Raw genomic sequence first — 23,934 nt, 5'->3', positions numbered from 1 at the left:
CACACATATTCTTCAAAACTTAAGGACCAAAAAGATAATTTTTCTTTTTTTATTCTTCACTCATAGACTGACACGGATTAATCGATCCAACCCAAACCATCGAACTTATCAAAATATATACACACCCATATCGAACCAATGGACATGTATAGTTCAAACTGGATAAACCAAATAAATGGTTTGTTTCGATTCTTCAACTTTGGTACACACAACAGTTTAATCTATTGTTCTTACTTTGAATTTAACATATCATAATATGATGTTTATATAACAACAATTTTGTAATAGTTTTCCCCATAAAAAACAATTGTTTCTTAATTCATTTAACAATTTGTAACAATTTTTTATATAAAAAAATTGATTTAAAATTGTTTATTAATTGTAAAATTAGTTTTAAGGTTAAGAAATACTTTCAATACTTCAAGTTTCATAGTAGCAACAATTTAGTGAATGTTTGAGAATAAATTAGAAATTATTAAAATCACTTTATTTCATGTTCAACACTACTCTAAAACACACATTTAACCCCTCAAAATTAATTTAATATTTATGTTTTTACTTTTAAATGCAAATTTCATATCATCAAAATTGATTTTGAATTAAAATTATTTTTTAAAATGATTTTAAAACTAATAAAAATAATTTTAACTATTTCAGAATCACTCGCAAACATACTCTTATTCTATTGTTTTATTTTTTAACTTTAATAAAAAGCAATTCAATCCTTATTAATCAATTTAATCCTCGTACTTCAAAATTATAGCAATTTAAAAGCCCATTTCGATTGACTTTCTAAATGTTTATAAAAAATTTACACTTATAAACATTTATTTAAATACTTAGAAAGACAATCCAAGTTAATATATGCAAATCAGTAAATTGGTTAAGAACCTATTACGCCATAAATTATATAGGACTAAATCATTACAAAATAAAAATTTATATTTAATTGGATAGATAATTTTTTTAAGGGTTGGACTTGGATTGTTGCAAATTCAAAATACAAATTAAATCATTATACTAAAATCCAAAAACTAGACACCATTAGGTTACAATTTTTCTTTTTTGTTTTTGTTTTTTTATTTTATTTTTTTTTTAATTAAGCCTATAGACATTAGACCACTTCTAAATTTCTTTGTTATCTAATTTTTATCAAGGAATTAAAAATTAAGCCAAATTTTGAAAATTAAAAAAAATAATTTTTAAAAATTTATTTTTGAAATTTAAAATTTAACTAAGAATTCAACAATTGTACTTGAGAAATATACAAATCATTATAAAAATGGAAAGAAAATGCTTAATTTTTTAAAACCGAAATGATTACTCAACGGGCCTAAATTGTCAGAAAATTAAAATTGATACTAAATGATTGTAACTAAAGTTGATGGGCTAAATTCGACTAAATTGTTACTGTTATCAAAGTTAATATTTGAAGACATTGAGTTTTTGTGGCTTGGGTTGCAGTCATTATTGTGAAGTTGGCTAAAAGATGTGGTTACACTTTCATGCGAAGGTCGAAACTGAGTTCATCTCTCTGACCAATTCAAGCAACTAAAAAATGACTAAGAATCAATCAATATTGATAGGATCTGAAGAGTTGAAACAATAACAATAACAATAATAATAATAATGAAACAAGCTAAGATTGAAGTTCCTTATAAACCAGAGTGTTCAGTTCTCACAAATAAATAAGAAATGAAACTGGAAATCCCTAAACTAATTAAAGAAAGAAAGAAAGAAAGAAAGAGGCTAATTAAAAATAAATGGGAAGAAGAAACATATACATGACCTGACCTGACCTGACCTGACCTGGATGGACTCCCAAAACTTGCACAAAATGCATGAAAATCCGGTCTAGTCTGTGGATAATTTTTCTAGTGACTCAAAACTAGTACATACATCATTGTATAATCTAAATTACAAGTTACAACACATCCAGATCACTCTGGATCCACAAAAAATGTACATGGCTATCTCCTAATAAACGAACCTATTCCGCTAATGTGTTTCGTGTAAGAAAATACTCCCACCAACCTCCCCGAGCACAACAAAAGAGAACTATTGACCATGTGAAAAGGAGAGCTGTGGGGACTTACATCTGGAATCAGATTGCAGAATTACACCACCATGGCATTGCTGTCCGAATGATGACCGATATGAAACAATGCTTTCCCATACAATCCTTGAATGCCTGGTCATTTAGAATCCAACCCATTTAACCCATCTGAAAACTCGACCAACCCTGAATGGAAGCTTGTAGTCTTTTGTAACAGCAGGCTCCCTCCTGGCAGTCTCAGGATCAGACCACACATATACACCACGTTCCTGTCGACTGCCAGGCACAGTATTATCGAGGATAATGGCGACCAGGAATGCAATCACCATGTGTAATGAGAATAATGTGTTGAGAATGAAATTCAGCTGCAAAACAATAATAGGGGATCAGACACAAACAATAAATAAAGCTAAGATGTTTGCAGTTGTTAATAATTCATTCAGCACAATTTATGGTAACCAAAACATGAAGAGTTACGCTGAAAGGGAAAATGCACAAGGATGAACTCAAAGGTTGCAGCTGTCTGTTAAGATCTCAGATTCCTTATCCATTTTAAATAATATACCTAAGCTAATGAAGGAAAAGTTGGAACTTACACATGAAGCTGCTATAGAAATGATCTAGATGTTTAATTCCCACCACCTAATCAAATGTTGGAGCTTTGTGATGGAGAAAGAAACAGTATATCCCAATATTGGCACCAAAAAAGTAAAAAGGCCTCGGCTATTTTCATAAACTTTAAGAGTAAGGTATTGTGTGTGAGAGAGAGAGAGAGAGACATACCCCTCCCGATTTACTGTTGAAAGGTCCATGGGAAGCCACAATATATGGCTGAAAATAACTTGGAACAGACAAGTTGGAGCCTGGGGAGATACCGTACTGTTGAAAGTAGGCTGGTACCGAAAGCGAGAAAAATAATGATAATCCAACAATGATAATATTCCGAGAGCTTCCTGCTTCACTATATCGAAGATTTGACAAGCCTAGTGCTGTAAGCATTGCCCACATAAAGCAAAGAAGAGCAGCAACCATGACGTCGGGAATGGAAGCAATGAGGCCCCCAACTTTACCTGCAAGGCCGAAATGTTATCATAGAAAATTAAATTGAATAAAACAAAAACAGAGGCCAAAGATATCACGATAATCCATTGTTTGACGTCAGTATTCCAGTTTCAAGAATCCCTAAAGTACAACCGACAAATGTCCCCCTAGAACAGATGAAGTTACTTTCCACCCAAAAACAAAGCTATTATCATAAGATTCATGGAGATTGACTTCAGGATATACTAAAAGAACATAACTGTCATAACATGATAATAAGATAACCAATCACGGGTCACCACTAATTTGTGATGCATTGCTTAAATAATGAAGTATAACCGTGTAAGCAATAAGACAGCCCAGGTTTTTCAAGGGAGTCGCGAGATGCCTTCCCCTTAAGTCAAAGATACTAAATACTAAAAAAGGCCTAGCCTCCCTCACTATCTGCCTCCATTTTCTAATCACTACTCTCTAACAAACTAGCAAATTAACCCCATCAATCTTCAATTCCAACAAACCGACCCATAAACTAACAAATCCTCTTGGTGTGAACACTTAATCTGCTGAACTAGGAAATTTTGGGTTACAAAATTTTCTTGTCTTTTTCTTTTTTTGTTTGTTTGTTCTTTTTATATAAGAAACCATGAATGATGCTATTCGAAAAGTCGAAGGAACAGCCTAAGGGCTGGGAGTAGAGCGAACCCCAGACCAAAAACTAAAAGAGTAAACGATGCTATTTGAAAAGTCGAAGGAACAGCCTAAGGGCTGGGATAAAGCGAACCCCAGACCAAAAACTAAAAGAGTGAACTTGAAGAACCAGAAACTATCCAACACTGTGAGAACTTTTTCATTATCTACCTTCCACAGATTTTGCTATCTCTAGTACTAATTTAGGTTGTAAATCAGGGGTAATTGGACCTACATTCTACTACCAAATAGAATAGATAAAAGTGATATGACAGAAAAGGGAAACAAACGGACACAACAACTTGATCAAGCTAGCTCAACCAATTCATTCAAAGATTGACAATGGGTCCAATATAATCCTAAGTTTGAAGAAAAAATAACTCATCCTACATTTAAAGAAAAAGGAGCACTAAGCACATAATAAATAACTCTGCAAGAAATTGAGAGCGTTTCAAACATCCTGATAAAACTGGATCCTAAATTCAGTTATATTTATAATAAAAAAATACATAAATGCATGCGCCCAATATGAATTTACTCACCAACAAGAGATAACACTATCAAAATGCATGCACCCAGTTCAACTGCTCTGCGGCTTCCCATTTTTGTAACAGCTATTGTGTGAACATTTTCAGTAAGTGTTGTAGACCCAGTTCCTGTACCCCATAGACCAGCCAAAATGCTAGAAAGACCTTCTAGTCCAATTCCTCGACTAAGAATACCAGGTGATGGGGGTCTGGATGCCACCAATAACGAGGCTGCATGATACGAACCAACCTGAGTGGTTTAGGAATAAATTAGAGTTGCAACTTAGATACTAAATGAAGTTAAGCATTGATAAAAAAAAAAAAAAAAAAAAAAAAAAAAAAAAGTTGCACCGGAAGATCAAGTGTGAAAAATGTATACACATTAATAGGAGTAATAAATACATATTATGTAGATGTGTACAGCATACACTATTAACATAAATAAAGAATTATGTCCTACAAAATAAGCTCTACAATCCAAGTTGTCAGGTACTGTTTAAAATGATTTGACAATCAATCAGAACCTGCGGATGAAAAACCATGGTGAAAAGCACCAAACTATCCTGTCCTCTCCACTAATTAAACACTTTTTATGAGACTAGATAAACACATAAAGTGCAGGTAATTTGAGGCATATGAGAATTTAATAGTTCATTTTGTTTACTTCATTTTTCAATCCATTAATTATAACTTTTTTCTAATGAGAAACAGAATACTATACATACATTCATACATACATACATACTATATATAAGTTGTGCAGGGAAGATGAGACATCATCCTCTCAGTCCCTACAAACAAGGGAAATTTAGAATTTCCATTAATCAAAAAGAGAGCAATTAAAAGGGCATGGGAAAAAAGAACTTCATTTCAAAGCTAGATAACAAGTCCTACCAAAATAGCTTGACCGTACTCTATCCATCAAAAACTCAGTTTTTTTTCAGCCATGGTCCCTACTCCCTAACAAGTTAGATTGAGCAATTTATCCAGGAAAAAAGAACAAAACAAAACAAAACAAAACAAGAAACAAGACAAGACAAAAACAAAAACAAGGTATATTTTGCATAGTTGGAGCCCCTTTCTATAGGGGGTGGTGTTTTTGTGGGCTGAGTTTTTTTGTATGCTTGTATATTCTTTCATTTTTTTTCCTCAATGAAAGCTGTTAATTTTATATTTTTTTTAAAAAAAAGGACAAGACAAAAACAAAAACAAGCTACATTGATTAAAAGAAGCCATAAAAGCTCAACTGTACTGACAAAACAATGCCAGACCATTAATCATAAAAGAAAAGTTTTTCCCGCCATGAAGTCTACGACATCTACAACCAAAAAGAATTGGACAATGGACTGCCAAAATTTACCACAAAATTACAGCTGAAGAAATGATGCCTACAACCTTATCCTTCACACTTAAATGATCAAAGATATGAGAGGATACAAAGGAATCTGTATCTCTCTTTTAAATTCTGTCACAGGAATTAATCATGGGGCTAGGGGCACGAGTAACTATTCACCATTCTTCACAGATTGGACTTTTAAACCTGGAATTTTCTTCAGCTAGTTTTTTTTTTCCCCATCATTTGCAGTTAGACTTACCTCACCGTGACAGAAGCATTACTGAGCTAAATCTTCTAAGATTTCATGGTTTTTCATATTACTTTGCAACCATCTACTAGACCATCATGTTTAAGCCTTAAGGGTAGCAGGGTTGTGTTCAATTGTGAGAGCAATGGTGCTCTTAGTGACTGGGCCAAATGGTCTAACTTTGGCCTATTTAGGAGAAGTGGGAGGTAATCAAGGAGAGGATCTATTTAGATTCTTTCTGAAGTTCCACGAGAATCAATCATAGATCCAATTAGGAATGAGATTTACATCTGTTAGAATCTCAAAAAGCAATTTACCTAGCATCATTTTTACTAATCAGGGTATACATTTGTCATCAGAAGCTAGATAGTAGATCAGGTTTTTATAGCCAACGTGACAAGTGAGGATTATAGGGTCCATAATAGGGATCAATTTTTTAATCGATTTTGAAAATATGCTTGATCGTGTAACTTTAAATGGAGAGCATAGATTTCGAACTGTGGTTCTTCAGCAAATTTTTCCATATCTTGCTTAGTCACCAGTAAGCCTAGTAACAAGATTCTTACACTGCAGGATCATACAAAGACTTTATCTCCTTCCATTTTTGTTGTGGTTATTGATGATTTACTGGACTTATCTCTAGAGCAGATGTATAGAGGTTTAGCTGTTCTGGAATGGACAATTTTTCATATTATTGAACTTGCTAATGATGACATTTTGTTTCTATTACGAGAGGAAAGCTTCATTTGTGAACCATGACAAGATTTCGCATCTCTGTTAAATTTAAACCATCTCTCGCTTTAGGGACAATACAGAAAACAATTGTGTGGTTAGCATTAATTATTATGACTCAAGAAAGCTCAAGGATGACCCCGTATGACGTGTTGTGGTGTTTTCCTTGTTCCCCACGATGCCTTTCGGGTTCTCTTTCTTCTTTTCTTTTTCTTTCTGTTTTTTCAACAAGAGATTACAACTTAATGGAGAATTATGAAATAATATAAAGGGCATACAAAAAATCAGTCTAACAAAGGGAGCTCAAAAAGGCTCAAACAACTACAAAGAAGGGCTTCAATCCAAAAGGAAAAGGCCTAACTTGTAATTACAAGCCACCGACGCCCAAACTCGAGTATTAGATCTAAATACCTCGCATAACTCATCCACAAGACCCACTCCCTCTTAAAAATCTATGGTTTCTCTCAAGCCAAATCCCCCAAATTATTACAAAATGACAAGTTGAACAAAAAATTACCCTTCTCCCTAAAGGGGGGAGGAAGATTATGTATTTAGGGTGTGCACTTTCTTCTTTGGAGATGTGAGTTCGTTAGATTTGTTTGGAATTACTTCTTCTAGACATTTGAGTTCTCACTAGCTTGACACTATTGATATGATTGGGGAGTTCTTTTTTTTTTTTTTTTTTTTTTGAATAATAACAACTTTTACTGAGAAAGATGAAAGAATGCACGGGCATACAAAAACCAAGTCCACAAAAAAGAGGGACTCCCTCTACAAGAAGGACTCCAACTATACAAAATTATGTCTAAAGGATAGTTACAAAAAGCCATTGAAATTAAAGCCCTGGTCGCTCATTAGATTTTATGGTTCCCTTTGAGCTTCGATTTTGAAGATCTATTGAAACTATTTCTTAGGAAAATAGGAACTCTTTTGTATAGTCGGATCTCCTTATTTGAGGTGGACTTTCTGTTGTGGGTTTGGTTTATTGTATGCCTTCATAGCACACTCCGCGGCCCGCCCGACCCCCCCAACACAATGAAAGTGGTGGTTATTTGAGGTGGAATTCCTTTTGGCGGTTTTTTTCCTTGGCTTTTCTGTGAATAGTTTGTCAACGAAGAATTTAACCTTCCGTAAAGAGGAAAAAATGAACTCACTAGAGGGAGACAGGTTCAACACGCAACAAAGGAAAGAGTTGCAACAAAAGCCCCTAAGAGGGTCAGGGTTCCAAAGGCAAATGTCCCTTCACCATGGTCTAATCTCAAACTCCCATATCAATGATACGAGAGCCATGACATTTGTTGTTTCCCTATCGAACAACGGACAATGGAAACTCAGTGATAGAGAGACAGAACTGCTAGAAAGAACAAAGACATTGACTACCAAACGATTTTTCTTAGAGGTCAAGTGACATAAATAGAGAAATCTAAAGCAAAGAAGTTATCCTCCACTTACTTGTTCTCTAAAAAAATATGTTTCTTTCACATCACCCACAAAACATTGAACCGGATGAAACAAAAAGGGAGCTCATTGGATATTTCTTTCCATGGGTTTCTGTAAGTGCGTTTGACCCCCCTTGACATCCACCAAGATTCTAAGAAGGATGAGGATCGTACTTGCTCGCTATAATCCCATACCACAGGGTAATAGACCTGAGTGAAACTGCCAAAGCCATTAGGCCAAAAGAGCTCTGTTACAAGCCCCTAAATTACCTAATTCTAAACTCCCAAGGTTCACCAACTTCCCCACCACCTCCCAACTCTCAAAATGGCCACCTTTCCCCTCATCAACCCCTTCCCTAAAAAAGAATCCCTCATAAGCTTATCTAGGTTCTTACACATAGAGCAAAGAGCTCAAAAGAGGGAGAAAAAGTAAAAGAGGACCCAAATTAAGACCGAGCAAATGAGGGTCAATCTTCCACCTTTGGAGAAAAAAAATTATCTTCCAAGATGCAAATCTTTTATGAACCTTATCTATGATAGATTCCAAAACAAGACCTTTTTTAGGTTATGACCAAGACCAAAATAAGAGGAGGAAAGGATCCAAACTTACAACCCACAAGTGGAGCCCATATGACTAATTCGTCCTCAGCAAGATTGAAGGCTTACATTTATCAATTAGTCCTTAACAAGAATTTAACTATTTTCTTTCTTCATTTAGGATACTCTCATTTGTGCATTCTAAGGTAGAGAAAACTCATCATGAGTAACTTTTAGCAAGAGAGAATCCAAGAGGGAGGTTCATCGCGTCTTGTTAGATCAAGATGGTAGGTCATTTCCAAGCACAAGCTGAGGGTAAGTTGGATGTAAGGAATTAGGTGAATAAGAAATTTGTTCTGCCAAACTATGTAGCTTTCATGCTTCACTTTAGCATTTGACACCGCATGGCAAAAGATTATTGCAAGTACAATCACTACTAGTACGTGGGATAGGCACGTTCAAGAATCCTGGGAAAAGTTATATCTCAATCATCTGCAATTAAGTCAGGTTATCAAGCTCTTGGTGGAAAATGTGGCACCTATATATATGAAAAGTCAACTTTCATTGAAACCAAGTCCATAAAAGGGAGTCCAATTACAAAAAAAATGACTTCATACTTCAATCAAGAAGAATGAGACATAGAGAATAATTACAAAGAAAAGAAAATTGGTCGACACCCAAAGAAAAACCTAGAACCTGACTAGGGACCAAATGTCATAAGGACCCCTTTCAATTCCTCTAAGGTTCTATTATTCCTCTCCCCTCAAAGACCCAAACATAGCACAAAGCCTAACTTATTATGAAAATCTTCCTTTCTCGTTAAACAGTAGATGGAGAAAAACCCTCAATTATCCCCCTACAATCTTTATGTCTAATTAACTGGGAACCAAACACACCAGAAAGAAATTTCACAATGGAGAAGGGGAGGCCCTTGAAACGAAATAAGCTCAAAAGAACAAACCAAGCAAAAGCACAATTCCAAAGAATATAATCCAATTCATCCTCTACCCTCTGACGAAGAATGTAGCAAAATAGGCCAACTAAAGAGACCATCTTTCTCTTAAGCCAATAAAGAGTACGCCATGAATGGATTAGGTGCTATCAGTCGGTTTGTTGGAAGCAGCTGATTTCTTCTTTTGGTTTGGGAATTTTGTCAATCCTTCTTAGTTGGCTCTTCATAATTTCAAGTTCAATCTTTGAGAGATGTTGTCATGGAAGCTTTTCTTATTTTATTTCGGGTTTGTTCGAGTTAAAGTCATTTGGAATATGTGTTCATCTTGGGATATGTGTTCAATTGGAATGTTTTTAATTTTTCCTCAAAATTTTAGTCTTTATGATGGAATTTGATTCTGACCTTGTATTGGCAAGTTTGTAGTTTTTATTTTGTTTCCTCTGATGTACTTTGAGCATTAGACTCTTTCATTATATCAATGAATAGTCTTGTTTCCGTTAAAAAAAAAAAAAAAAAACTCTTCCATGGATTACATTCCAAACAAAGAACTTCACCTTCTTTGGAACTTTCTACCTTCCACAATGAAGAAAAAATGGATTCACTAGAGGGACAAGGGGTCCAACAAATGGCAAAAAATATGAACAGCAAGAGAAGCCACGACGGGGTCAAGAGTCCAAAAGAAAATATCCCTCCTTCCCGACATAAACTCAAACCCTCCAATCCAAGATAAGGTCATGACATATGTTGTTTCCCTATCAGACAAAAACTGGCAGAACCCAAGCAATAGAGAGGGAAAGCTCCTTGACAGACCCAAGATATCAATCAAAATAGTTGGCTTTTAGATCATTGGTAAACCTCTCTCCACTAGAACCCCTCCCTCCAAATCATGAACTCAATTCTGCCTAGTAGTAATAATTTCCATTTTAGGAGACCTCATTAGAACTGGAACATGAAACCTTGGGTTTATCCACATTATCAATCCAATTACACAATGTTTGTTTTTCCTCCAACACCAGCTAGCAACTATTGTACTTGGATCCTTAAGCCATCAATTTGCTTGTCTTGTAAATTTTTTTCATCGCCTCTTCGATTACATAGCCCCTCCCTTCAACTTCCATGTTCTTTACAAAGTTCTGGAAGTCTAAAATACTAAGAAAAACATGTATATTTTTTCCATTGGTTGCCTCACGGATCAACGGCATGGAGCCAATTTTCATTTAGCGATCTTCATTTTTTGTTGGTTAAATTATGCAAAATGCCCCTAAACTAGGGTAGGTTTCAATCAGCTAAGCTTTTAGAATTTTAAATGTTTACCGTTAAACTCAAAATTTGTTTCAAAGTTACCCTTCCATTAAAATGACGACTGTAATGTGACATAGCAGTGACTTGTAAAATATGTAACATGTGGTAAGTGCCAATTTTTAATTATGCTCTTGAATTTTAGGGTAGGCTTCAATATACCCTTATCATTTAAATTTAAATCAACCATTTCAATAGCTTCCTCATGTGGTGATTAGTTGAAAAATGGAGATTACACTGGGTCATACTTGCATTGAGCTGTAAAAAAAAAAGTAAAGGGTTTTCATCATGTTTGAAATAGTCCAACTAAAGAACGCAACAGATTTAGAAGATTAAGTTTTTTTTTCTCTTTTAAAAAAATAGAAGATAAAGTTTTAGATGGCATTGAACAACGGGAGAAGTCCTGCATGGTGAGAAACGTCATAAATTGGTAAAAATCAATAATCTCATTGAATATGAAAAGCTAAACACTAGAAGATTCGAATGAGAAATTTTTATATTTGTTTTTGGAATTTGGCTATGAATTCAAATATTTTGGTATGAAAGATAAAAGAAAAACAATGAAAAGAAATTTCAAGCAAACAAGCATAATTTGCAAAATCCAAATGATTATCAAGCAGTTTTTTTTTCCTTTCTGGTTTTAAGAGCCATAAAGGTATTAAAATTCAGGTGGAAGCTCTGTTTTCTTAATATTGTTTCATTGAGTTTACCTTCGTTTCTTCCATGGCCCACAGCCAAATTTCAAAGTTAAATATTGCTTTGCAAAATATGAGCTAGAAAGAAAAAGAAAAGAGAGAATTATTATCTGAGTGGAGTGGACCTTTTTTATTCAAAAGCCGAGAGAAAAGACCTTTCAATTATTGAAATGGATATTAGATTAGCCATCAAAGGAGATCTTATGAATTTATACCTTCTGGAGGAGAGGAACTTAATTCAAAAAAGCAAATTGAATTGGTTAAAGTTGGGTGATGAAAATACCAGCTTTTTCCATAGATTTCTTTCAGCAAAAAAGAGGAAGAATATGATTACTGAATTAGTTTCAAGCAACGGGTCAACAATTCAATCCTACCAAGCGATTGAATCAGAAATAATATGTTATTTCGCTTCTTTGTATTTGAAAATTCCAGGTTCTCGAGTCATTCCTTCTGATATTACTTGGAACCATGTGTCAACTGCTCAAAATTCAGCTTTAATGGCCCATTTTCGAAGCGAGGAGATCCTTCTAGCAATTAAATCTCTTGGTAAAAACAAAGCTCCTGGGCCGGATGGTTTTACAGTAGAGTTTTTCATTGAATTTTGGCAGAATTTCAGGGCTGTCTTTCAGAAATTGTTTGAGGAATTTCACTCTAATGGAAAGCTGAATGCTTGTATCAAGGAAAATTTTATTTGCCTAATTCCTAAGAAGGCTAATTCGTCACAAGTTAAACACTTTAGACCTATAAGTCTAACTACCTACACTTACAAGATTATTTCTGAAGTACTTGCAGAGAGGATTAAAAAGATAATGCCAAGCATCATTTCTAGTACAGAAAGTGCATTCATTGGAGGAAGACAAATTCTAGATCTCGTTCTAATTGCAAATGAAGCAGTTGAAGACTATAGAGCAAGCAAGAAGAAGGGGTGGAGTCTAAAGTTAGATCTTGAGAAGGTTTTTGATCGGGTTGATTGGAGTTTTCTAGAATGGATCCTTAATCTATTGGGCTTTCATCCAAAATGGATAGATTGGATCAATGGGTGCATTCAAAACCCAAAATTCTCAGTTTATATCAATGGAAGACCTAGAGGACGTATTCAAGCTTCAAGGGGAATTAGACAAGGAGATCCATTATCTCCGTTTCTTTTCCTAGTGAGGTGCTAAGTGCATTGGTTAAAAGAGCCGATGACAGTGGACTGTATGAAGGGTTTTTGGTTGGCAAAGACAAGGTGCACTTGTCAATTTTGTAATTCGTGGATGATACTCTTCTCTTTTGCAAGTATGACAAAGCCATGTTAGATATTTTTATTTAAACAATAGGTTTATTTGAATGGTGTTCAGGACAGCAAATTAATCGGGAGAAGTCAGCACTTTATGGAGTTAATATTGATGAGGATTCTTTGATCTCTACTTCTAATAGGCTAAATTGTAAAGTTGGCAAGCTGCCTTTCACTTATCTCGGCCTACCTCTTGGTGGATACCCGAAACAACACTCTTTTTGGCAGCCTATTATTGATAAGATTCATTGTAAACTCGATAGATGGAAAAGGTATAACTTGTTTATAGGAGGTCGTTTAACTCTATGTAATGCGGTTTTGGCCAATCTTCCCACTTACTACATGTCCTTATTTCTAATGCCTTGCTCGGTGATTTCTAAATTGGAGAGAATTTTACGTAATTTTTTCTGAGAAGGTCATAAAGGCAGCAAGCTGAATCATTTCGTAAAATGGGAGTTAGCTTCCAAATCTCTAATTGATGGAGGCCTTGGGATTGGTAATCTGAAAAACAGAAATACAGCTTTTTTATTTAAATGGAATTGGATGTTTCTTAAGGAACAAGACTCCCTATGGTGCAAAGTTGTTAAAAGTATTCACAGAGTTGACCCACATCTTTGGCACACATCAGGCAAATATGGTTTAAGCTTGAGAAGTTCTTGGATCAGCATCTCAAGAATATGGAGTGAATTCGGATACCTCGCTAAATTTAAGCTAGGCAATGGAAGGTATATTTTCTTTTGGACAGATTCATGGTGTACAGAAATATCTTTTAAAGACTGTTTTCCTAAGCTGTTCCGAATTGCTTCTTCTCCAAAAGGCAGTGTCAATGATCATTGGGACCCAGTTATTGGTTTTTGGAACCTCTCACTTCGAAGGAAACTAAAGGAAGAGGAGATCATTGAAGTTCAACAACTGCTAAGCAAGATTGAGAGTAGAAGAATTTCTCATTTACAGGATTCCAGATTGTGGTCTTTGGATGCATCAGGAAGGTACACGGTTAAATCTTTGTCAAAATATTTGATTGCTTCTTCTCCCATTGATAAGGCATGTTAAAAGCTCTTTGGAAATCAAAGAGTCCTAAAAGAATTAATATTTTGGCGTGGATTCTTCTATATGGTTCCCTCAATTGCTCATCCACATTGCAAGACAAGCTACAGAACAAACTTATCTCGTCCTCAATTTGTCCTCTTTGCTTAGCTAATAGGGAAGAAATGCAGCACCTGTTTTTTGATTGTTCCCTCTCGAGTAATTGTTGGTAGAAATTATTTTCTTGCTTCGGTGTGCAATGGGTTTTTGTGAATTCAGTTAAGGACAACATTCTTCATTTGTTGGTTGGTCCTTCTCTTGCCTATAGAGCTCAGATACTATGGGCAAATGCAGTTAAAACTTTGGTTTCTGAGATTTGGTTTGAACATAACCAGAGAGTTTTCTATGATAAATTTATAGATTGGCCTGACAAATGGGGTCAGCCCGACTACTAGCTTCTACTTGGAGTTCACAATCCAAGCATTTTGAAGATTATTCTATCCAGGATATTTGTCTTAATTGGAATTTACGTTTTTATTCTCTATGTAATCAAGTCAAGTGATTTAGTTTGTTCGTACTCTCTGAATTCTTGTATCTCCTATTGGATATGATGAGGGTGCTATGGGAGTGGCAACATAGTTGAGATGTCCAGGTGCACCTACTGATCCTCAGTTTTCAATTCTTGTTTGCTTTGGTTTGATATTTTGTCTCATTATGAACTATTGCTCTTTTCATTATATCAATAAAAAGTTTCGTATCCATTTCAAAAAAAAGAAAGGGGTCAAGAGACAAAGCTTTGTAAGAGGGATATGTTTTGAAAGATCTCATTGAAGTGTTGGGTTGGTAGAAAGCCTGGGTCTATTGAACATAAGAGGATTAAAAAAAACAACCAACTAGTGAATAAGTAAGACAATTTTGAACTCAAAGATAAGGAATTTATCAAGAAACAATGATCCCTAGGTTCTTATGTTAGTTTCTTTGTTTAGAAACACAATGAAATCTACTTTTCCAAATTCATCTAACACGAACAATTTAGTTTGGTTAGCATGTTTGTGTCCGACACTTGGACACTGACCCTGTCTGGATACGTATCAAATACTTGTTAACACAATAGATACGTGTACACACTAGTTGTACATAATCAATATAGATTCAAACATTTGTTACACACGTAATAAAATCCTTGTTAAGTATTCTAGATAGATACATAATTATTAAATCATTAATCAACCCAAAAACTTAAGTCAATGAGTTATGGTAAATTTTAATATATCAATATTTCAATACTTTCCCTCACTAATGGACTTGAAACTTTATATAGAAAGCCCAACAAGTGAAAGTCAATATTAATTGGGGAGGAAATGACATTTATAAGGGTTTGGAGAAAAGATCTCCTACTCTAGTACAAAGTTAAATCCTCAATCAACCCAAAAACTTGAGTTGATGGATTATGGGAAATTAACTATGCCCAGAATTCACCAATAATAATATAGGACAAAAGCTTTCCAAAAAATTAAAATAAAAATAAGAGTGCAATATATCAAACTGATTTCTTTAGCATAAAAATGCGTAAACTTATTGACTCTGAATTTTCTTCTTGTATAGAAGTGATATCTAAACTAAAAAATGCATTCTTTAATAAAATGTGTCATTGTCGTGTTTGTGTCCTAGATTTTCAGAAAATGATGTTTCACTATGCATGTGTGTGGCGTATGTGTCTTCTTGCTTCTTAGGTGTTTGACAAAACCCAAAATCAAGATTTAATTGGAGGGAGATGCACCCATTTAATGGGTTTTTGGACATGAACCCATACGATTCAATTCCTTTTCAAATAAAGAGCCTTAACGATTTTACTCTTCAACATCTTTTGTTAATTACATTCTTTTTAAGGGGCAACAAATGGGGTCATCAAGAAGTCAGATTTATTAGAGGGTCAAATAACGATTCTGTATTAAGTCTTACTAGTGATGACTTGAAGTTCAATTTCCAATTGTTAATTGGCATGAAAAGGTATCTGATAAAGATTTTAAAGAAGCTATATATTATATTTTAAAGGAACCTAATTCACCTTCAAATAAGTCATTAGATGAGTCTTCTTCTTCCCCTCCCATCAACACAATAGATTAAAAAGAAAAAAAATATATTCCCTTTAAAAGGCATGTGCCATTGAAATCTATGAGATAATTTCTTGAGGTTAGGGTTTTAACCATCCTTTTGTTCTTTTCCCCTTGGACTCCATTTGTCATTGGCTGGTCGAAGTGATTGATGCCGTATGTTTTGCTCATCAGTTTTCAGTTATTGGGTGAAGTTGCTGCTTTTTGTGGTTTTCTTTAGAGTTGCGTTTGGCGTTGATAGGGATTTTTGTTGTTTGTGATCTTCTTTTGCCTTGTGAACTGTGGTGTATGAGCTTTTCTCCTTGGCAATTTTTCTTCCTTTTCTGGTGTGTTGTTTCAAGCTGGTTTGAGAAGCTTCTCAGTTCCCACTAAAGTTCTGCTGTTCTTCATGCTTTATCTTCTAGTTTTGCAGTTATTATTTCCAGTTGGCTGTTCTTTGGCCCTTTATTTATTTATTTTGGTTTGTTTGGCTTCTTTTCAGGTTCTTGTAATTTTTTTCTCTTTTTTTTCCCTTTTGGTGTATGCTTTTCCTTTCTCATGTTTTTCCTTTCAGGAGTTTGTATCTTTAAAGTTCTTTTGTTCATTTCATATATCAATAAAAAGTTTGTCTCTTGTTCAAGAAAATACATAATATAAGCATGCATGCATATATATCTGCATAAGCATATCTAAACAAAAAGAACGGTGTTGCTAGAAAGATTATCTAACTGATGAAGATCAAAGGAAGAAAGCTAGAAACAAGAGACTACTAACCGAATCCACAGATGAAATGACAGACACAACACACATAATAATTGCTGTTTTCCAGTGGAAGACAGGAGTGCCCCACTGTAACGGATATGGAAATCTAAACCATGGTGAAGATTTGAGTGCATGAGAAGTATCAACTCTACAATGCTTCATCCTTGAAACATGCTTTCTGCAGTGTTCAGATATTATATTTGAGGCAGGTACATTTGTATCACAACCTTTGTAACTATAAACTCCAGCTTCAGTCAGCAAAAATGCCAAAGCCCACGTGATAACAATTCCAAGTGGAACCTGGCAGTGAAATATACGATCGTGATCAATCCCATGCATGTTAGAAGACAACCTTAAAGAAGATTATCAGGCAACTAGAAGTTTTAAACGTCAAAAATGTCATAAAATTGTAACTCCTCACTTACTGCATATATTAGAAAAATCCGATGGCCAAGAATAGATATCTTCCGGAGGTACTGTGAAATTCATGGAAATTGTATTAGTACTTCGTTTGTAATTTGTCTGAAAACAGTGACATGACAACTCCTCACTTATCACATAATGTTTGCCTCTGTTATTTCATTGAAACAGTAAAATATAGCTCGAAGAAAAATAAAACAATGTAGATGCACGTACTAGAGAAAATATAATAACCAACAGTATCTGCACGACACCAATCTCAAGGCAGGCACCAACTAGTGGAAAACCATAACTATAAAACGAAAGTCCAACAGCAGCAATGGTTGGGGCCACAACTACAGGATGGATCAGCCTGTAAAAGATAAATCAATTACTTACTGGTATAATGTGCGAACAGAAAGTTGTTGGAAGTCAACAACATCATACCTCAAAAGCAGTGACATCAGTCCACTATATCCAAGTATTGCTTGAAAAGCTGAAGCTATGATAATTCCACCTTGTAACTCCTTCATTATATGCTTAAAATTCTGCAAACATCAACAAAAATGATAATAATAAAACACATCTGATACAACTAAATATAGTACAAAAGCTCTTACAATGAGGGATTTCTTGAATTTAGAGCAAGTAAAGATAAATATATATATATATATGTATGTATATATTAGGAGTGACTAGATTAAAAAAATACTGCATTATTCAGTTTGCTTAATGAATAAGATGTCGCATTCATGGCTAACAAAAAAAAAGTCCAGTAGGAAGCTAGGACTTCCAATTTCTTCGTCAATATTTAAGGTACAGATCCAAAATTTTCTTCCTTCAAACAACTAATCTCTTCTAAGCATGACATATAAAGTAGATAAAAGTGAAGGACAAAAAGTAGACTGAAGTTATGACCAATGATACTCTGATATATACCAGACTAAAATTCAGAACAGGGGAAGGGCGCAACAATATTAGTGAAGGTGAGGTGGCGAGAGAATTAGTCAAATGTATGCTTATGTAGCCATAACCATCATTAAAGGCCTTCATCTAAGTATATACATCAAGTACAATGAAGCAAAATAAATGAATAGAATGCAAAGGAAAAGTAGAGCTCGTCCTTTTGATAGACAGAACCATGACACAAAATGCAGGAGTTGCTAATTTTCATAATCCACACTGCAATAAAAAAAGAAAAAAAAAACTGAGCAGAAGAGAAGCATACGTTCCCGTTAAGTCCTTGAAACTCTGGGGAATTGATAATTGCCAATGCCGGAGCCAGGAAAACAAATGATGGACCCTGTATCAATGGTAACCTTGAACCGAAAAACGTATGCAAAAGGGTGGTGATGCCCGACACAAAGAGCACCGTCGATACCACATTTGAAGTATCCTCCTATAAACCAATAACTCCAATCAGATCAAGTAATTTTGCACAAATTCCACACTAGAAGTCTACAAATGAGAATAAAAAGTTTCAAACAAGTAACTTTAATCTACTTACGTAAGTGCCACCCATAGCAGGAACAATAACAAGCGGAATAAGAACCAACGAACCCAACATCGAAATATAATGCTGAAACCCATATAGACCGATCGGGACTGAAATTTTGAGCACCGACAAACAAAATCGTATCAGCCATAACCCCCCATTGCAAAACTTATCAATTACATACCCTACAGTAAAACTAATAGAGTGTTCTTATCTGCATAAAAAAAAGAGTGCAAACTCACCAAGACCAGGCGTATCTCTGAGTTCGTACTTCATGTGCGAGTGTCTACCCACAAATCCATCATCATCCCCAACCTGCGGCAGAACATCCACCACATCCTCATTTCTAGCGGGCCGCCGGGGTTGGTTCGCCGGCTCCGAAGTCGGAGGCGGAGGCAGCGCCTGACCATTCTGAGCAGGTCCAGAACCACCCTTCGGTAACCCATCAGAATCCCTTCTCCTCTTCACCGTCTGATCTTTCTCCTTCTCCAACTGCGGCTGAGCCGCCTTCACACTCTCCCGCTCTCCATTAACAGCAGAACTCCCCCGTAGACGGCCAGCTTCAAGATCCGGGTGAGCATCGGACTCCTTGGGCCTCGGAGGAAGAGTAACATGGCCGGAATCAGTGGCATTGGTCTCGCCGGAGAACTTGGGACGAAAGCCGGTGCGTTTAGCCCAAGAAGCAGGTGGTATTGAGGATGGCTCCGGTGCAGGCGGCCAAGGGCCGGGACGGGGGCGGGATTTGGGGTCGGAAGTAGACATTGGAGAGAGGAAGTGGAATGTTAGTGAGGCATAGCTTGAAATAGAAGCAGATCGGAGGTGGGAAAGTGGGTAAGGGAGTGAAGAGAGTTGAGAGAGTAGAAGAAATGGAGGTGTCTCTCAGTTGAGCTTCGTTAATGGCTGCTCTTCTAGAGAGAGAAAGAAGAGAGAGAGAGAGAGTGTGAGTGAGTGCAGACTTGAGAGAGAGAGAGAAGAAGAGAGAATGAGTGGGAGAGAGTGAAGGAAACGCCAAAGAGAGACAACTCAGGAAGCGGTGGAGGAGCTCAAACCGCGTTTTTTTTTTCTTTTTTTTTTCTTTTTTTCAAATCTCATTTTGAGTCTAATCGATATTTTCGTTATACTATAAAAAAAATAATAATAATAAGTGACGAAAATGTTGAATATAATATAAATAATAAATATGTTAATTTATTTAAAAATATAAAATGTTATTATTAATTAAATTTACCTTTTGTATGGTTTGTTTTTTATAAATCTTTTTAGAAATAACTCATTAATATCGATATTTTTATCAATATGTCTATAAAATTAAGATTTATACCTATGTGTATATAACAGTTCTCGTATATATTCATTACCGCTTAGTTATATTTAATCTGATATTTTGAATATTCATAGTTCATGTAGTCACATATTTTATTTTGAATTATGTACTTTTAATTTGTGACTTTAGGTATTTGATAAAAAAAAATGAATCTAAAGATTATTTAATTGATTAAAACTTTGTCCCATCAAAAAAAAAAAAAGTTAGAAGCTTTATATTCGAATTTTAGAATTTGAGAGTCTTTTCAAAGCTCTTGCTTATCTTCTTTTTGGTTTGAAATTGATTTCTTATCGTTTGGAATCTCTTAATTGGAAATTTTTGATATACAAATGAGGTTTCGATTTTTATTAATTATATTCTCGATCTCTATCTCTCCATAACTATTGAAGGTTTTCTTTTAGTCAACATCAAAAGTAATCATGTTGCTTATGACTTACAATAAATATTTTGATTTTCGGCCATTGGTTCGAAAGCCACTTTCCATGAGCATATTGTGTTTTTGTTTGATGATTGATTGGTTTCTTAAACTCTTTTATCGTTTGGCTCTATTGTTCTAAAATTTTAGAGCAAAGAAATTGTGCAAACTTCTAAATTCCTAAGTAGAGATGTCCATTTACCTATCTCGAAAGAGGCAAGGAATCTCCAATTGGACGGAGAATGGGGAGGAAACGAGGAGAAATTTCTCTCTATCGATTAAATAGGGACAATGACAGAGATTATATTCCCAGTTTCTACTCTCGCCCCAGATGTCTATATATATACTTTACATAAAATATAAACTCACATTCTATCATATAGAATGTGAGTTCATATAAATGTATATATTTGAGTGTGTGTGTATACAAGAGAAAATATTATATAAAATATATAAAATACTATACTTTTTTCTTTTTAACATTTAAGACGGTTACTTGTAATATTTAAGTTGAAGTGGTAAATTTGTGATATTTAAATTTTACAATTTAGATATCATGAGATTAAATATTTTAATTACATATTTGCATATAAAATAACATCGTTATTAGGAATTTTATAGCAATTTTTAATAAACGTAGTATTGAAAATGACCCATTGAATTTATAAATTTGTATCAAGGTCGAGAAAAAATTATGAATAAATTAAAAAAATAAATGAAAATTTTTTTCTATATGAAAGAACTCGATCTCTACAGATTCTTTATTAAAAATTCTAACGAGGATGGAGATTGAAATAGAGACGAAAATGGAGAGAAGGAAGCCTGAGCCTCGTGGACATCTCTATTTGAGTGGAAGAGAGTTTTGAATTTGGTGGGGGATTTAACATACTTTTTCTTTTGTTGTACTCTCATGACCGTTATTTTAGTCTTTTTAATTATTGGAAAGGGTCATTTTGGTCTTTTATGCCCACAATCCTGACACAAGTTCTAAGTACTCTTCAATGCAAAGTTTTTGCAATTTTTTGTGGTCTTTTTTTTAAAAAAAACACTGTAACATTTGATTGAATTTATAATTGAAAAATGGGATAGAATTTAAGAGAATGGGTGGACAAAATTGTCATTTTCTTAAAGTACAAAAAAGAAATAGTAATTTGAAAGGTGAGAACAAATTTGAGAATGATTTGAAAACCGTTCAAATCATTCAAAATTACTTTTAATTATCAAAATTTAATTTAATCTTGAATATTGTATTTCTAATTGTAATTATTATATTGTTAAAAATGATTTAAAATGATTAAATACATGTTTCGAAGTTATTTTAAAAAATGACAAAACTATTTTGAATAATTTCATAATCACTCACAGACATGTCAATAATATAAATAACAATTATTGATAGTATGAACAGTATGCCAGTTGAGCTACACTCTCGTTGGCAAAATTATAACAATTTAAGTCTAGACTTTAAATAAGTAATTATTTAGGTATAACAATTTAGTCCTATTAGGAAAAACTATTATTAAGACTCGATTAAATTCCTCACTCACATAGATCAATACATTAATTAAAGATCAATTTCATTTATAAACAATAATGGTTAGGTTGTCATGTAATAAAATTTGACACTTAATTTTGATGAGATCTATCATTGTAGAGACTTAAATTGTTACAAAATTAAAATTATATGATTAGATTGGTGCATATTAAAGTTTTAAGATTAAATTATTACAATTTTAAAAAATTAAATTATTTAAAATAATAAAACTGTTGAAAATATTTATAAATATAATAAAATATTACCGTTTATCTACGATAGACTACGATATACTACTATATGTGTTTAGTGTCAGATACAATAATAATCTATCGCAGTTTATGACAGATAAACAATGGTCTGATTCATCTTATTATATGTGAAAACAACGCTTTTAAAAATAAATTAAATATAAATCATTCCAAATTTAAACCAAAATGAATCTAATCCAATTGTATGTAGTATATATTAGTAGTTACGAGGTTAGTAGTTCGAATTCCTTTGACAACGGCTGTTTTATTAACTAACAAAAATAAATAAAAATCGAAACTTCAAAATTTAATACAAAATACACTTAAATAAAATGAAAATTCCACTTTAAAAGTGTGGAAACAAAAATATCTACCCACATAAACATAAAATACATGAAGTAAAATATACAATTTTTAATTATTATTATGGAAAACTATTTTTCGAGGTTTAATNGGTTTAATATATATATATATATATATATATATAAATAAATACATGTCAGATCCGCAGAGACAGAGAGACAGACGGCTTTTTTTATGGATAACGTTTTAGATTTTTATTATTTATTGCTAATTATTCGAAAATGCATAATTTATGTTTTGTCCCTTTGATTTCTCTATCTTCTACAACTGAAATCAAATCTGTTGTGTCTTTAATTTTTTTATTTTTTTTTCTTTTTACAGAAATATTGTAATTAATGTGTGGGTTCGAAAAATCGAACCTCTAATCTTAAAATCGATAGTCCGAGTATTATGTCAATTGAACTATAATCATGTTGACAAAAAAAGTGTTTAATATCCACTAAACTTCCATAATGAACTCTGAAATATTTTAGCCTAAAATAAGTATTCAATTTTGTACCTTGTTTAAAAAAAAATACTTTTGAACTTCTAAAATTTTTAATAATATCCCTAGATTTTGAAAAAAAAAATTAAAAATACTTTTGACATTAGTTTTTAACGAAAATGGTTAAATTTTCGTTTAAAAAATATCGCTAAATTTTTAAACAATTAAAAAATACATCTACTATTAGTATATGGACAAAAACCACTAGTTCTCATATAAAACAATATTACTAAACTTTCAAAAGTTGCATATTAAGTTATTAACTATAAACCTTTTAAAACATAATATTCCTTTAATATATGGATGTAACCGTCAATATGTACCACTTCACCTCTCTCTTCCATTTCCTTCCTCCTCTTATTCAATATCTGTAACGATCTGATTTTCTAAGATCACTAACTGAAGTCATTACTACAAGAATGTAATTCCAAATCCAAACCCAAATGACCATGTGTAAAATAAAATTTTCCAAAATAAAGATTTTTAAATCCCGATAAAGCAATTTAAATCCTTAAGTCATGGGTTTGGGATCCTATAATTTCATTAACTACAATGGGAAACAATATAAGCCAAAATTGCTAATTAATAGATTTAAACTAAAACATTAAATGGGGCAACTGAGGTGTTGAGTTGAGTTTTGAAGTCTATAGTCAATATGTCGAAGTTAGAAAGTTTTTGTTTCGGATGCAGAATTGTTTAGTCTGGAGTTAGAAAACATTAGAGAGAGGGAGATGAAGTTCATGGATAAATGTGCCAACTTTAATTATGAACACGGTTGAAGTTGGTTGAATTGAGTTATTTAACATCGACTCATGAAGTTGATGGACCAAACATCCCCGACATATCTTGAAAACGTGAAACTTAGTGAAAGCAATGCCATTGGCACGTTATTGCCCTTAGTTGAAACACATTAAAAGAAAATTGTGAGTATTTGAAATATTCAATGATAATTTCACTACTAGAA

General features: G+C 33.7%; 1 protein-coding gene across 1 annotated transcript; it reads right to left on the bottom strand.

Annotated features, from left to right (window-relative positions):
- Window positions 1-1,618: 1,618 nt before the first annotated feature.
- Window positions 1,619-19,614, bottom strand: LOC120083312 (nucleobase-ascorbate transporter 12). The gene is made up of 10 exons (XM_039039010.1): window positions 18,842-19,614; window positions 18,612-18,709; window positions 18,333-18,503; window positions 17,552-17,652; window positions 17,342-17,477; window positions 17,131-17,181; window positions 16,718-17,005; window positions 4,327-4,561; window positions 2,840-3,126; window positions 1,619-2,421 (listed from the first exon to the last, which is right to left on the bottom strand). The coding sequence occupies exons 1-10, from the start codon at window positions 19,359-19,361 to the stop codon at window positions 2,200-2,202; spliced, it is 2,109 nt and encodes a 702-aa protein (XP_038894938.1). The 5' UTR covers window positions 19,362-19,614; the 3' UTR covers window positions 1,619-2,199.
- Between the last annotated feature and the right edge of the window lie 4,320 nt (window positions 19,615-23,934).

The sequence above is a fragment of the Benincasa hispida genome, chromosome 8 (genome assembly GCF_009727055.1).
Source record: "Benincasa hispida cultivar B227 chromosome 8, ASM972705v1, whole genome shotgun sequence".
Lineage (NCBI taxonomy): Eukaryota > Viridiplantae > Streptophyta > Magnoliopsida > Cucurbitales > Cucurbitaceae > Benincasa > Benincasa hispida.
The sequence above is the reverse complement of the archived record's forward strand: the minus strand, read 5'-3'. Positions and strand labels throughout refer to the sequence as shown.